Source organism: Pipistrellus hanaki (genome assembly GCF_964339955.1).
Source record: "Pipistrellus hanaki genome assembly, chromosome: 19".
NCBI lineage: Eukaryota > Metazoa > Chordata > Mammalia > Chiroptera > Vespertilionidae > Pipistrellus > Pipistrellus hanaki.
Window position 1 is genome coordinate 8,772,751 of NC_140521.1, and position 17,052 is coordinate 8,789,802.

At 38.7% G+C, this 17,052-nt stretch overlaps 1 protein-coding gene across 2 annotated transcripts in view; it reads right to left on the minus strand.

The window, feature by feature from the left end:
• The window catches only part of SBNO1 (strawberry notch homolog 1), a 52,581-nt gene that overhangs the window by 29,392 nt on the left and 6,137 nt on the right, over positions 1 to 17,052 (minus strand). The window contains exons 2-11 of one of the 2 annotated variants that reach the window (XM_084867773.1): positions 14,351 to 14,482; positions 13,739 to 13,843; positions 11,859 to 12,171; positions 7,376 to 7,476; positions 4,926 to 5,022; positions 3,670 to 3,830; positions 2,443 to 2,576; positions 2,168 to 2,258; positions 1,004 to 1,165; positions 7 to 142 (exon numbers count right to left, since the gene is read on the minus strand). In XM_084867773.1, coding sequence (XP_084723899.1) covers positions 7 to 142; positions 1,004 to 1,165; positions 2,168 to 2,258; positions 2,443 to 2,576; positions 3,670 to 3,830; positions 4,926 to 5,022; positions 7,376 to 7,476; positions 11,859 to 12,171; positions 13,739 to 13,843; positions 14,351 to 14,482 — 1,432 coding nt within the window. The remainder of the gene's footprint in view (positions 1 to 6; positions 143 to 1,003; positions 1,166 to 2,167; positions 2,259 to 2,442; positions 2,577 to 3,669; positions 3,831 to 4,925; positions 5,023 to 7,375; positions 7,477 to 11,858; positions 12,172 to 13,738; positions 13,844 to 14,350; positions 14,483 to 17,052) is intronic. The other variant, XM_084867774.1, reaches the window with a different exon arrangement.

The window sequence follows — 17,052 nt, forward strand, 5'->3', positions numbered from 1 at the left end:
ACTCACCAGTGGCACTAGCATAAACAACTCTGGCTTTTGGCAATTTGTTCTGAAGCTCTAGAACTGCTAAGCCTGTCTTGGTTGGCTTTGAAGAACCAACAGGACATAAGTTTTTTGCTTTATGACACTCATCAAACACTATCTGTAAGGAATGAGTTAAGGAATGTATCACATTAGTAGCATGTGTCTTCAATCTCCCAGGAAGTTACCTTTTATTTCCCAGGAGCCTTTGGATACATCCAGGATTTCTAGGGTGGTGGCCCTGGCATAAAATTCATGATTATTATTAGGGGAAAGGATGTGGGTGATAAGCTCCTGGGTAATACGTTTTTTAAATAACAGCTAAATGCCTATCATCCAGCTTTGTCCAATCTTAGCATTTTGCCCTGTTCAGATTGTTTTCTTTTTCATTATTCCAAACATCAATGAAGCCCTCTATGTGCTTCTCCTTCACTTCAACGCCTCCCTCCGGCCTCAGAAGCACCCACTGAATTTGGTATTCAACTTAACCGGATACTTAATTGTTAATTAGAATGAAGGAAAAGATCCATGCAGCAAGTAAGTCCACCACACAGATAATCTTGTCAAATTCTGTCCATAGAAGCACTACTAGTAACCCACTTAGTCGGCCTGTGGAATACTGCTGTCCCCGTTTAGGACAGTGAGGGTGGGCTGTGAGCAAATCAGTCAGGAAGGCACGGAGGCACCAACGTCACCTGTCTGCTCAGGTGCTGTACCGTGTAGACATCCATGTGGGTCCCAAAGGGAAACAGTACTCAGCATTGCCCACACCTCCGATCACTTTCCTAGCTAGGGACTGCAATGCTGGCCGCCTCCACAAAGCAGAGCCAACTTTCTGACCCGCTGGACTCTGGGTAATCATTAAAGCTGATGTCCCAGCAATTTGTTAATTTCTTCTCAGGATTCCTGTTTTCCAAACGTTCCTCTTTACATTAACTTTTGCGCCATTAAAAAATACGAAAACACTTGTTGCAAAGGATACCACGCCATCAAAGTCATCGCCACACCAATGCAGAAGCTGCTTCAGCCTTGTTTTGTATTTACCGCCGGACTGACTCTCTCCAATAAGGGAGGAATAGGTGGCAAAAATCACACCCTTTTTCACACTCCCATTATGTTTGGAAGAAATTTTTCCATACTTAAACTAAAAAAGAAAGAGAAGAATTTAATAAATACGCTTTTCTCTCTGAAACATGAATCCCATCCGCATGTTTGAGAGTTATTTGGTGGTCCACAGTGGGCTTCAGGGGAGTTAAGGACTTCCTAAGAGCATACACAAAGTTTCTTACACATATGAATATACATACACACACCCACATATATGTATACACAGCTTTATGCTATAAGGGTACAGTTTTTAAAGTCTATCACACAAAAAATATTACAAATCAAACTCCCCTACAAAAGTCAGTATTCATTCTACAAATATTTACTGTGCACTTACTACTATATAGAAATCACTGTAAGTAATGAGGGAAATACAAGAATTGAGATTAATAGTTAATGCTCCCTTCTTCAATTACACTGTCTCAGAAATAAAAAAATAAAAAATAAAAAAAACGTTTTGGGTGCCAGTTACATATTTTTGTTTTGAATAGTTGGTAGTCATTCAAGCCCTAGCACTTTCCCTGCCAATCCAGTCAGGAAGGCCCACCCTGAAAAGCACCGGGAGTAGGACAACACTGAGCCCACCGGGGCTTCGTGTGGCAGGTAGACTCATGAGTACTTATTGTCAAAGGGCTACAGGGAGAGGTCTACTCCACCCTGTAACTGAGCAATTGGTGCAGAGATGGAGGACAATGAAGATTTCTAAAACCTAAGATTCTAATCACATTGGACTGTGCTATAGACGCTGAGACACACTTTCTTCCACTTGACAGAACTGTCCTAATATGAGCACAGGTCTGTACACAGTCCACTGATGCACCAGTCTCCAACCGCAGTGATCGCCTATGGTGTGATGGGCACACCATCTGCCCAGCTTTATTACACTGTACCCTTTAGAAGTTAATTCAGCTCTCACTAGGTTTCATATGAAGTAACTCACTGAATCCTTACAACAACCCTCTGAAAAAGAAACTTATTATTCCCGTATCACACGAGTCAATATTTAGTGAAGGACCAACTGAATAGAAAACTTTCATACCTTATTTAATGAATGGACCAAAATGTTTTTTGCTCCAATATCCCTCAAATCTCTTTCAGCATCATATTTCAAATCATTAGAAACACTGAACCTGCCACAAAAATAAATAAATAGTAAGTAAATAAATACATACAAATCCCACCATTCTGCCAGTTTTCAGAAATAAAGCTAGACTATAACCCTTCAAAAACTATATACCTATCACTAAATCCCTACCCCCATGCAATGTAACTATCCACATCGGAAAGCTTCCACAGACAGTGTTTAGCACTTACCACAATGCTCGTTTTCTGCTCAACAAATAATTTTCATAGATGATTCCTGCTATTGTCCTTCCTTTCCCCACGCCAGCACCATCACCTATTAAGAAGCCCGCACGATCTCCATTAGGTAGGAATGTTTCATGTTGCTGAGAGGAAAAAAAAAAAAGCAAGTAATTACTACTTTTTATATTTTGGTGATCTGTCTTTCATACATTACTTTAGGGTTATATTAACATGACCTATGTCCATATAAATGGCATACAGCTTGGCGTGGCATGGATACTTTCCTTTTATTTACTAGCTAGTCAATCTTGCTACCTTTGCATGCACCAGGTTAACTAAAAATAAGAATGTAACACGAATTCTTCCATGCCCCTTTCAACACCTGCACAACTTTCAGCCACCGAGGGGAAAAGCTGCAACAAATAGTCATGTATGTTCTTATCCAGTGGTTTTAATGGGATAGACCTCCAGCAATGGAATCGCTAGGTCAAAGGACATTCGAATTTTCAGTTTTAATACGTATTCCCACTGAATTCCAAAAAGGAATAGCATTTGTCATTTTCACTAGCAATGCACTCCGCACACCTTTGCTACCCATTTAATTTCCTAACACATAAAATTATTATGAAATTATTATATTCACAAGTATTTCATGCAAAGAAAACTTACCTCTGGATTGAAACAACTACATTATATAGACTAAGATTAAAGAATAAGTACTGGCCCTAACCGGTTTGGCTCAGTGGATAGAGCACTGGCCTGCAGAGACTGAAAGGTCCCAGGTTTGATTCTGGTCAAGGGCATGTACCCTGGTTGCAGGCACATCCCCATTAGGAGGTATGCAGGAGGCAGCTGATCGATGTTTCTCTCTCATCAATGTTTCTTTTTCTTTTCTTTCTTTCTTTCTTTCCTTTTTTAAAATATATTTTATTGATTTTCCACAGAGAGGAAGGGAGAGGGATAGAGAGCTAGAAATGTCGATGAGAAACATCGACCAGCTACCTCCTGCACACCCCCTACTAGAGATGCGCCCACAACCAATGTATTAATACATGCCCCTGACCGGAATCGAACCTGGGACCCTCAGTCCGCAGACCGACGCTCTATCCACTGAGCCAAACCGGTTTCGGCTCTCATCAATGTTTCTAACTTTCTATGACTCTCCCTTCCTCCCTGTAAAAAATCAATAAGATATATTTTTTTAAAAAGAATACTGTATAAAAGATTACTGCTTACCTGGGCTGCATATGTAATTGCCTCAAGCTGTAATGCTGACAACCAGCCATTGTCAATGGTTTCTTCAGAAATGGATGCTTTGTACCAAACATCAGGAGGAGTAACACTGGATAAAGAACTAGTTTCCACCACAGCATCAGGGTGACGTAGCCCAATTTTTACTAAATGAAAATTTAAAAATATTTTTTAATCATGCTAGGTAATAATACTTCCATTTATATTACAAGATATTGCAGTATTTTACCTATGAAAGAAATGTAAGTAAGTAACTAACTATATAGAGTCACTGACTGATGGGAAAGTAATATTTAAGTTTGACTAAAATGACCAATTTATCAACTATCTGTTTTAAATAGGGACTTGGTTGATTAAAAAGATTTAGAAAAGTAAACTTAGTGCACACATCAGGTACTCCAGTAGTAACAGAACATAACCCTAGATTCAGGGATTTAAGTGAATGGATCATTCACTTCAATCAGTGGAAAGGGTTTGCAATGTAATTTTAACTTGAAAGATATTTCAAAAGAAATCCCTGGCTATAAAATTAAACAATAACGAGTTCCCCAAAATGTATAAAGTGAGTATAATTTCAGATAAGGGTTGGGCCCTAGTGGTTTGGCTCAGTGGATAGCGTCGGCCTGTGGATTGAAGGGTCCTGGGTTCGATTCTGGTGGGGGGGAAGGGCACATGCCCGGGTTGCTGGCTGGATCCCCAGTGGGGGGCATGCAGGAGGCAGCTGATCAGTGATTCTCTCTCATCAATGAGGTTTATGTCTCTCCTCCCTTCCTCTCTGAAATCAATAAAAATATATTTTAATAAAACAACAATATAAACCCAAGCTTTTATTCTTTTTGTTGTTGTTTTTTTTTTCTTTTCTTTCTTCTTTTTTTAAGTATCTTTATTGATTTCAGAAAGGAAGGGAGAGGGAGAGAGAAATAGAAACATCAATGTCCCTTGTAGGTAATCGAACCATGACCTCTTGGTTCATAGGTCGACCACTAATCCACACTGGCTGGGCAAAGTTTTTATTCCTGATTTTCAACCTAAAACAAAGTTCTAACTTTGTATAGAGAGAAAAAACAACACAGTAAAAATGTATATATTTTCAAACATATTCTAGTTTAAAACATTACAAAGCTGGTGCTTGTCAAATCCTTAGGTGCCCACAAATCCTAACAGATAACGTGTGTGGGAAAGTTCTTAAGTTCAAGAGGAACCTGGGAGTCTTTTATTACTTTGGCAAATCCCAGACATACATTTTATTGGCATGTACTCTGCGTAGGTTTCTGCATGACCCATTTCTTCTTCATCTTCTTCCTCTGGTTCATCTTCCTCTTTTACAACAGGAACCTTCTGTAACACAAGGAGAGCATAATCAATTCTAATTCGAGAGACTGGAGGCCTGGCCAACACATAAAACTCTTCTGCAGGAATACCCACCATCTTTGGTTCTGGAAACATGACCTATCACTGCCACATTCTCTGACATCGGGATTCCTCATGGCTTCCCTGCTTTTCCATTGAGCACAGACCATCCGTGACTGCTCTCATCTCTGACACACAAAAGGGCCACCACTGGGCTCCACCTGCCTTTCATTTGTGTAGCCTTGGGCAAATTAAAATTCGAAGTCCGCCCATCTCCACTTTATCTCAACTATAACAGAAATACATACTCTGCTAAATGACCAGCCTCCTTCTGTCTCCCTCTACCTTAGCTCTCCTACTTAAATTTAATTAGAGGATAAGATGGTAATACCAAAGGGTCACAAAATCCAGGGACTACACAGGTAATATTTCTAAGCCAGTGGGATATACTAGTAAAATGGCAACTGCCACCAAGCTTAAAATACAGGAGACACACTGGAGCCACGGAGACTGTGGGACCTGGGCAATGCCTGCCCAACACACAAAGTAGATGTCCCTTAGTCAGCTCCAGGCACATTTTACTGGGTGAGGAATGTGAGCCTGGGGTTCTCAGGTACTCCTATTTTTTAAGAGAACCTAGAAATCACGATTTTTATGTGTTAGCAAAAATTCACTAATTTTCAAAAACTTGGGGAGGCCACATAAAACACTTGTATTCACTGGTTTTGGTCCATTAGGCTACCAGCTTGCAATCTGTTGGATGTTCCCAAACTACAACACAATATAAACTTAGGCATATTATAGGCAAACATGGGTTGACTGTAAACCTGAGCGCTAACTACATATATTTCTCGGAGAAAAATGCCGTTAACTTTCCAGAATCCGCTTAGGTAAGCTGTTGATGCACAAACATCAAGTCCTGGGACTGCCAGCACCTGTGCTCCAGGTCCCCGCACACAGCCTCAGGCACAGCAGGGCTGCCGTCTAATTCCTACTCCATCCCCAAGTCCCATCAATCCTCTCATACTGTTGTGTGTAGTTGTCTTGTACCGTTTTCCTTTTTCCCGTTCCCCTCATCCTTTCTAATGCCAAGTGAAATTACTTAACCAAGCTCCTCCAAGCTGTCTTCCCTACCCGAACTCACCCTGAGTCATTAGCAGGTCCCTCCACTTCCAGGCTGCTGCACCAAGACCAAGGACCTTCGAATTCAAGTCGGAACCCTCCAAATCAACCACTCCATCTTCTGCAAGCCATGTCTTGGCTAAGTGTCACCTAAGCACTTGGCTGCCACCATCTCCTCTGTGCCTATTCATGCTTTAGTTTCGCTCCCTTCCAAAAATGCCCTCTTGACATCTTTCCATACCCAACACCCAAGCCCCGTTATACCTTCTCTATAAAATGAAGTCTTCCCACGCCCAGAGACCTCACCTCCTCCACACTCATAACCCTTGTTGTGAGCATCACAATGTACCTTTTGCTGTGCCTTGTTAGTTAACATGTTTGTCACATTGCATGTTTATTCAAGGGGGAGCCGTGCAATGCCGTACACTTCTGGTAGAAACCTACCACACACCCTCAGTATTATACGTAGCACAGTTTTTACATAAATGTACAGAATTGATGGACTCTGTACACTGGAAGCATATAGCATTTCCAAAATGTAAGAAAAAGGTTATCAAATTAGTTATTCATACCTAGACCATTATTTGATCTGACAGCTCACAAACAGCTATCTATTCATAGTCAATCCTAAATGAACAGTTACCAAATACTTCCCTGGGATTTTTCCTCGATTAGAGGAGATCCACAATAAAAAAATGTTGTCCTGCCTGGTGTTGTTCAGTGGTTAGAGTGTTGGCCCACGCACCAAAGGATCAAGGGTTTGATTCTGATCAAGGGCACCTCTATCTCGGTTGCAGGTTCAATACCGAGTCCCAATTGGGGTGCATGCAGGAGGCAGCCAATCGACGTGTTACTCTCACATTGATGTTTCTCTTTTTCATTCTTTCCTTTCCCCTCTCCCTCCCATCCTTCTACCCGCCCCCCCCTCCAAAACTCAATGGAGAAAATATCGTCTGGTGAGGAGTAACAAAACAAACACAACAAAAAAAGATGCCAGTACTTCATATATCATTACACCCATCTTATCAACTATGCAAGTTTAACCACCTCATTCAGGGTTTGTTTGTTTTTTCCAGTGACATTTAATTCTGTTTCATTAGTTTATGTAGCTGAGTAGCCCACCTTCACCCAAAAAAGCTTCCTGAGGATTGTTCTAGAGCACTTTTAGGCAACTGTCTTTCACATGACACAAAAATACAGATACAGCTCTGAAACTCACCATGGTCGGAGAAAAACTCCTCATCTTCATGTCATTTATCCATATTCTTGCTACTTCTTTATTAGAAGACTCTTTCTTTACTGTGCCGTTGCTTACATCAGCTGAAGGGGAGAGTCAATTTACATTTTAGAACAAAGTCTCAATTCCTTTTCTTGCAGTTTTTAAAAAATTCAGTAAAGTTTACCCACTTCATAAACCCAAATACACCAACCTGCTTATCAAACTAACTTAAAGTTTGTATTAAGGTGAAAACATTCAAAGTTGCGTCCCATTTTGGAAGAATTAACCTTAGAAAACAAGAAATTTAAAAGGAAATGTGCACAAAAAACTTGAAAGCTATTTATCAAAAAGAAAGCTTGAACCAGAACTATTTGATAGTTCATTTCAATACAAATGCCAAGGGCCAGCATTTCTTTAAGATACTTCACTTGGGGACCTGGCTGGGGAACTCAGAGGTTACGAAGTCATCCTGTTTTGCCAAGGTTGTGGATTAGGTCCCCGATCAAAGCACATACAAGCAACGAATGAATGCATAAATAAGTGGAACAACAAACTCATATCTTTCTCTGTTTATCCACCGCCCTTTACTCACTAAAATCAATTTTTAAAAAAGATACTTCAGCTGAAACCGGTTTGGCTCAGTGGATAGAGCGTCAGCCTGCGACTGAAAGGTCCCAGGTTCGATTCCAGTCAAGGGCATGTACATTGGTTGCGGGCACATCCCTAGTGGGGGGTGTGCAGGAGGCAGCTGGTCGATGATTCTCTCTCATCGATGTTTCTAGCTCTCTATCTCTCTCCCTTCCTCTCTGTGAAAAATTAATAAAATATGTTTTTAAAAAATATTTTTTAAAAAAAGATACTTCACTTGGTTCATTAAAAACCAACAAAGAAACAACAAAACCTAGTATTATCACCAAGATAGAATCAATTTCACTGGATCTGAAGGTACCTACTAACTTTCAAGGCAAAATAATTATTTCCAGAAAGAAAAAAACAATTGGGGACTATCTGCCTCCTTTCCTGAGAACAAAGAAAACAAGTAATTTAGGCTAAACCTTGTCTTCTCTTATACCGATGCTTTGCATATTTTTTAGATACAGCAACAGAAGCCCTCAATCCGAGTGCCAAAGTAGAAGTGCTTGGTCAGAGAGGCCAGAGCACCTGTAACTAGTCTACATCTCTGAGTATTCGGGAAGCATCCTTGAGATCACAGTGTGAAAATCACACTAAGGGCAATGATTAGCGTCTTGTTTGTTCTACCAAAAGATGGGGAGTATTTAGGAGCCTGTCACAGGGAGTCCAAAACAACTATGATTAAAGTGCTGACAAAATAATGCTGAACAAAGATAATAAAGTTACTTTGGGTTCCAATTTGTGTCACAGAACTGTAGGAGAGCCAGTGAACAGATCTCCAAGTGGCAGGACTGGAGCTCAAGTGAGAGATGAGAACCCCTAAGGGCTAAGGGCTCCAAATAGGGCAGCAGCCAGAGAGAAGAAATACAAGAAGAACATGCAACACCTTGCTCTGTGCAGTTTCATACTTTTAATGTTCTTCCCTTTCAGTGTAAACATGACTCTCTCCTGCAACACAAACATGTGCTTATCTCCAGCATTCTCTCACTGTTTCTTTCTCAGCCCTGGCCTGGTCTGACAGAGTTGCTCAGGCTTCCACACTAGGACGGCCTTGATTTGCAGTCTTTTGTCTTTTAAAATTTCTATATTGGATGTGGGAGTGTTACTTGTACAGCTCCACTCAGAGGTTACATTTCTCCTGCTTTCTGATCTCTCTAAACTTTTCCCTCACATGGCATATACCCTCTCTTTTAAATTGTGAAAACACATACTGACTTGAAGGGTGGAGTGGAATACTCAGAGAGGCACTCACATAAAAGCAGCAATCTCTTCATTAAACCCCAAACCTTTCATGAAAAGCAGCTTCCACTAACTGCTGATGACTCCAAGTTTCCCAGGAGCCATTCAGATGTTGCCCTGCACCTCAACCAGGTGCCAAGGTTCTGCTCTCCAAAGCAGAAAATAGAAATCAGTCCCAAGACAGTAAAAATAATTTATCAATGGGTATCTAGCTGCCAGATTACAATTAGTTCAACAGAGTGACGTTGAGAGTAAGATATAGTGATAAAGGCCCAATAGTTTATACCCAAACATAAAGATTATATTATCTTATATCTTTAATAGCATTTGTCCCTGAAGACAGTTAGTTCTACATCAACTTACAAACTTTGCCCCTTCCTTTGGAATGTCTCTAGTCCCTACTTTATAAACCAAGCACGTCACAACTTCTAAGCAGTCAATTCTACCACAAAATTATACATTATTCAAGCGTTTTTCAACCGCTGTTCTGCGGCACATGTTGCCTGGTGTGCCGTAGGTGCAGACAAGACAAGAATTTTATAATTTTTCACTATTTTGTTTACTTAATATTTCATAATAAAGTAATTATAAAATACTTTCTTTGTGTTTATTTGATTCCTATTCAAGAGAATTACTTTATATATAGTCAATATAGGCACAGAGTTAAATTTTTTAACATTTTCTAATGGTGGTGTGCCTCGTGATTTTTTTCATGAAACAAGTGTGCCTTTGCCCAAAAAAGGTTGAAAAACACTGCATTAGTCTACATCAGGTATTAAAACTTATCTTCTGCGACTCAGTGATCATGATTCGATTCCTAATCAGGGCTAATCCTATATTACATACTGGTCAGCTCAGGATATAACTGAAATTAGAGTTAGCATCTCCATCAGTCAACATAGTTTATATATAAGACAGGGACTAAAATACTGTTTAGTTCAATGGAGAAGACAAGGAAAAAATACCCCTCTTATGAAGTCACGTTTTCCATTTCTAAAGATATACTAAAAAATTTTTTTAAATGTTTTATTGATATTTTACAGAGAGGAAAGGAGAGAGATAGAGAAACATCGACTAGCTGCCAAGGTACATGCCCTTGACCGGAATTGAACCTGGGACCTTTCAGTCCGCAGACCAATGCTCTATCCACTGAGCCAAACCGGTTTCGGCGATATACTAAAATTTGATATAACCAAAATTAAAAAGAGACAGATTAATTCTATTTTACCTTTAAAAATAACCGTACTATACTAAACACGAAGCTTGAGTACTCCACTTAAAATTATAACCTCTTCCTGCCCTATACAACATTTTCAGCTTCTTTCCATCACACTTATCCCTGACATATTATGTAACTTACATGTTTTGAAATGCCACTAGAATGCAAGCTCCATGTGGGAAGTGATTTCAACAGTTTTCATCTCATCCATAGCCTCAAAAATCCCAGAACAGTGCTTTACATATAGGCACTCAATAAATATTTGTTCAATGAGTGAGCAACAACAAAAAAAGCAACTCCAGAGCAGAAAAACTAACTATAAAATCTACATTCTTTATGCATAAATGAATTCCTAAAAAGGTGTGATCAAAGTATTATTGGGCTGTTTCCCTTTAAATCTAAACCTATCATTAAAGTATTATGGATTAGCTAGAGGTAATGATTGTACAATCCTGTGAATATATTAAAACCCACGGAATTGTACAGTTTAAATGGGAAAATTTTATGGTATGTAAATTGTATCTCAATAAAGCTGCTATAAAAATTTACGTGTTGACTCTTCAAAGAAAACATAGTGAATTATTTTATAATAAGAATATATGTACTTTAAATGAGAATTTACTAAAAACACAACTGTCCATAAGTAATGAAGCCAATGACAGGCAAAATCATAAAACTGTAAAGGTCAGAGTTCAAGTATCAGACTATCAGTTTAAAACTTGTTCACTTCAAACATTCCAAGGACCACCAGTAACAGCAACTCCAAAATGCAGAATCTTGGGCCCCACCAGACCAGACCTACAGAATCTGATTCTGTTTTTTGAAAAAGATCCCTAGTGATTCACAGGCATATTAAGTTTGAGAAGCACTGATTTAAAGCATTGAGAAAAATATTAACCCGTTATTCACCCTATATAAAACTGAGGTATCATGATGTCAATGAAACTACGTGGCAATTCCACACCTCATTTCAAAGCTTAATGCTAAATCTCCTAAATTTTTGCTTCACTTAAATTGTGTAAATACGCCGAAACCGGTTTGGCTCAGTGGTAGAGCGTCGGTCTGCGGACTCAAAGGTCCCAGGTTCTATTCCGGTCAAGGGCATGTACATTGGTTGCGGGAACATCCCCGGTAGGGGTTGTGCAGGCAGCTGGTCGATGTTTCTCTCTCATCGACATTTCTAACTCTCTCTCCCTCTCCCTTCCTCTCTGTAGAAAATCAACAAAATATTTTTTTTAAAAAATAAATAAATTGTGTAAATACTGTAAGTATACAGTCATAAAATTATTACCTCTTTCATGTCCAGTTCTTTTAAAACCCAAGAAACCCTTAAAAACACGCTGATATTTCTTATCAAAGGCAGACAACTGACACCACTGAAGGCAGACTTACTAGCTGCTGTTGCCACTGGCTGAGCGATATTAGCTGGTGGCTTCAGTTTCATGAGTTCATTCAGACTATTATTTTTCAGAAGGTCCTTCAGTTGAACCTGGTCTTTTGAAGGTGCAGAGGGCATGGCATTTCGTACTGCTGGTACTGAGACCGAAGGGCGTGTGTTTGCAGAGGTCTGGATAAACTTTGTTAAAGTGATGGTTTGCCTATTCGTTGTTACGGGTGGTGTTTTAGTCATTACAATTGTAGATCCCAAGGTCGGAAGTTGATTTATTTGATTCAGCACAAATGTTGTTGTAGATGGAGGCTGTTGCTAGAAAAGAAAACCATACACATCACACCACTGAAAAATGCTGTCTCCACTCTCATAAACGCAGTAGTCCATTTAAAACCTAAAATTGACTTCTATTCTTACCTAACCACTGGCATTTCATTTTTAATTAAATATGATTATAATAAACTATCAACTAGAACACACCATTTTGAGGAAAAGAAGGTACAGTAGTGTAACGTTTTATATAACTGTTGGGGAGAGCAAACATAAAATGGGACTCTTCTGAGCAAGCTGTGATGTACAATAACCTTGTAACACAGGAACAGAAGAGAGAGCGTATAGTCTCAGCACTGCCCCAGCTAGGTACATCACTTCACCTCAGAGGCCCAAGCTCTCTGAGGACCTTTTTCCCTTTCTAAGATTCCAGGCCTCCTGTCCAATGTTTGCTATCACACAGATTCTACTAATGTTTAGGACTTAATAAGACAAATCTACCAAACAGAGCTCTAAATTCCCAAGTCACACAAATGGTCAGACTGGTACTTTTCAAATAATCGGTGATCATGTCACCAATTAAAAAAAAGTCAAGATTTGAGATAACAGTATGTCTGTGACTACAAGCAACTAAAGTATAACTGAGATACTTTTATAAATGTAAGTTATATTTCTACTTCCTTTTCACCTGAAACTATGTTATTTCTCCATGCCCCCGTAACAAGAATCTTCCAGATACTACTTATCACCTTTAAATAAAACTTAACAACAAGTTTGCCCAAACCGGTTTGGCTCAGTAGATAGAGCGTCGACCTGCGGACTGAAAGGTCCCAGGTTCGATTCCAGTCAAGTGCATGTACCATGGATGCAGGCACATCCCCAGTAGGGGGTATGTAAGAGGCAGCTGATCGATGATTCTCTCTCATCGATGTTTCTAACTCTCTATCCCTCTCTTCCTCTGTGTAAAAAACCAAAACATTTTTTTTTTAAAAAAACAACTTAACAAGTTTATCACATTACCAAACTTTAAACAGTTTGTCCAATAATTTTATACTATTAGGCTTAAGTTAATAACTGCTATGTTTAAAGCACAATTATAATCACATAAAAATTACATACCAATGGACAATAACTTAAGTAAAAATGGAGAACAGTGAGATAATGCAGTTTATCTTTTACTGCATGAATTTTGTATCATTTGCAATAAAATTTCTGTTTTGTCCAAATTATCTTTTGACCAATATAAATAAATAATAATGAAACAAATGTTTTACAAAATAGGTGAGAGCAGGATATTGGGAAAGAAGTAGCAAAAATCAGAACTACTGAGATAAAACTGCTTTGTATGAAAGGTTATTTCCTTACTATATCCTAAACCCGTGATCGGCAAACTTCGGTTCACGAGCCACATGTGGCTCTTCCACAAAACACCACGGCCTGGGCGAGTCTATTTTGAAGAAGTGGCGTTAGAAGAAGTTTAAGTTGAAAAATTTGGCTCTCGAAAGAAATTTCAATTGTTGTACTGTTGATATTTGGCTCTGTTGACTAATGAGTTTGCCGACCACTGTCCTAAACTATTTCTGTAGTAATGCCAAATCTAAATAATTCTTACCCTAACATTTAACAGTGCTGGAGTAGGTACCGTCTCTGGTTCTTGTTTAACAGGAACTTCTGCTTCAGTCTCCAAACCTAGTTCTAATGTACTAAGTGGCACTGACTGGAGAGAAAACATCGAGAAAAAGAAGGACGCAGTGAATTCCGTTTCAAGAACAAGAGATGTATGTATTTTATTAAAACAAAAAATATTAAGCTTTACACTCAAATGGAATGTAAAATCACTAGTGCCAAAAAGCAACAATCGCTGCAAGCATATCAGCTTCAGAAAATTTCACTAACACCAGAATCTCACTTTTGCTTTCAGAAAATGTGTATAGTAAAACCTCAGAAAAACGCCCTATAAAATACATAGAGACAACTAGTAAGATTAACCATTCTCCCAGAAAAATAAACAATTATCTCTTACTTTTATATATACAACGAAGCAAAAAATGTTTTGATTTTCATTGCAAATGTTTTCCACCTCATGAATGAAGACTAATACTCAACATAAAAATAACCTTCACATACATGTTAAAGTTAAGCCTTAATATTACCTACTTTTATAAATAGAAATTAAAATTAAGGGGGGAAAATCTACGTTTGTGAGGCTTTGGAGGACTCTTACCTGGTGAACTGAAGGGGTAGGGGCTGGAGTTGCAAGCCCCGCATCTCCGCCATCGATATCAAAGAGGTCATTTGGACTAATTCCACTCTCACTCAAAGCAGCAAGCAGTAAATCTTGTCCTGGCTCCACCATCTTTAGAACAAAATATTAAATATTAACATAAAGAAGTAAAATTATAATTAACTCTCTTTTAAATATAAAACCAGCATTTCATTTTCTACCAGATCCATTCATTCAATGTTTATGAACTGGCTGCAGGTCAGGCAAAAAGGAGTAATAGTCTCTGATCCCCAAAAATTCAAATCTATAATAATAATAGCGTAATATGCTAATCAGACTGGCTGTCCTTCCTGACCAAGTCAGGGCTGGGAGGGAAGCGCAGGTTCCAGGTGCCTGCCGGTGGTCAGAGGGAAGCCCGGGTCCCAGGCGCCAGAGGAAGCCGATGCTGCAGCTGGGGGAAGGCAGGCCTACTTTTGCACCAATTTCATGCATTGGGCCTCTAGTTAAGATATAAAGGAAAGCAAAATATGTCAATCATAGCAAGAATACGTCCACAAAATGCTATGGGAAAATCAAAGGAAATGCTGAACTTTGCTGAGGGAGAGGTTATGAAGATGACATTGGAGCGGAGAATCAAGGAAAATTGCCAGGTGGACAAGGATCTCCTGGACGAGTGTATGCAAACCCATGGACGCATGAAAGACATTGGCACTGCTTAAGACCAGAAGCAGGAGGCACCTTAGGAAACTGCCACAGCTGACCAGGAGAGTTGATGTGCGCGACAGCAGGAAATCAAGAAGCAGGTATGGATTCCAACATATTTAGGAAAAAGAATCCCTAAGACAGGTTTAAATAAAAGATCAAAATGGAAGAGAGAATATGAAGTAAAAATGAAAGAAAAAAAAAACCCACAAGTTGATGGATAATTAAAATTAAGCCAAGAAAGAGTAATCAAAAGTTGAGCCCAGGAGACCTGAAAGATGAGTTATATGGATCTTAAAGGGGAAATGCCCATTTAGGAGCAAGCAAGTAGGTTTTAGATTGGGGTTTCCCAATTGGACTCTTGGGAGTGAGATCAAAGTATTCTACCACGACATGCAACAAAAGCTTAACAGAACTTGCTCAATTTTAACTTTTCTCATTAATTTATCTGAAAGAACTAATTTATATATACAAACATACTTATGGGAAATCTGTATGTTTTTCTCAGAAAGCTAATTTCATGTTATATAAACATACTAATTTTCAACTAGTCCATTTGTTCTCAAACTATGCAACAGAAAAAAAGAATTGATGGCCAGCAGTTCAGTGACCTACTCAAAATTCATTCATAGGAATCACAAATTGAGACCTCTGATTTGAGTAGTGACCTAGTATTGACAATGCCTGTAAAAGATATTTTCTCTTAGGAGCTATTAATAAAAGACATTTTAATTTTATATACATGTTACACACAAACAAATCTAGGGATACTTTCTCTTAGCCAATTGAATACAAATTCTCTACTTGTACGTTTTTTGCAGTGAGGAGGAGGAAAAGGGATAGAGAGGGAACATCTGTGCCATTCTCTAACTCCATTAGGCAAACCCCTTAATATTTAATCACATTCCTATTCTGAAATTATTACAGACTCATGGAATTTCAGTGCTCAGCTGAGAGAGCCTTTAAAAGGCTATATTGTCCAATCTTCTCCTCGCTTTATAATACTAGTAAGTAGGATTTATTACTGAGAGGGAAAACATTTTCACTTTGAACCATCTAAATACAATATAAATGCAAATAGTGTTAGGTGTAAGAGAACTATGGTACATTGTGTCTACTAAGGATCACATAGACCTTGGATATCATGCAACATGTAGCAATCTAACAAACCCAAAAGTTAGTAACAACAGCAGTGATTCTCTCTCAGACAATGGACAACAAAATGGCTCCATTTTTATCATAAATAAATTTGAAAATAATCACTTAGTTCAAATAATACACTATAAAAGCGACAATGATAACTAAGAAACAAGGACACAGTAGTAAAGAGAAACTAAGAGCCATCCTTGGCAGGAAGAGAATCCTGAGGAAACAATAACCAATCGGAAGAATGAAAGGATACAGTTCCCACAGAGAATACCAACACTGAAACCTATCGAGGAGGACAAGGTTTCTCTTGTTGAGACCTAAAACAGATCTTTATAGCTCACAGCTCAGGCCAGATACGAGGGATGTGTCTGCAGCGGCAGCCGCACACAACAGAGGTTGAAAAGACCAGGGAGTCAAGCAGAATATCTGGGTTCATATACTGGCTACATTACCCACTTAGTAAGTATAATATGGTCAAGTAATATACTATGACTCAGTTTCCTCATCTTCGAATAGAAATAAAAGAGAACTTGCCTAATAGGAATGGCTGTACTACTTGAAACAAAAGTTAGCTATCATTTTGATAAACATTAGTATCATGTCCAAAATATCTTTTTTTTCCTATATCACTAATGCAACATTTTATTTCCCAGAATACAAACTATTTGTTGGAAACCTATCCAATAATTAATTTCCAAATTAGTTCTATAAAATACGAGTTCCCTCTTTACCAAAAGTGTCATGTATCCAATTAATCAGAGTCTCGGACACTGATAGATATCTTTAAGTGTGCACAGAAAATATCACTTAGCAAGTTATCTTTGCCAGAACTAATAAAAGGTTTATTTCTC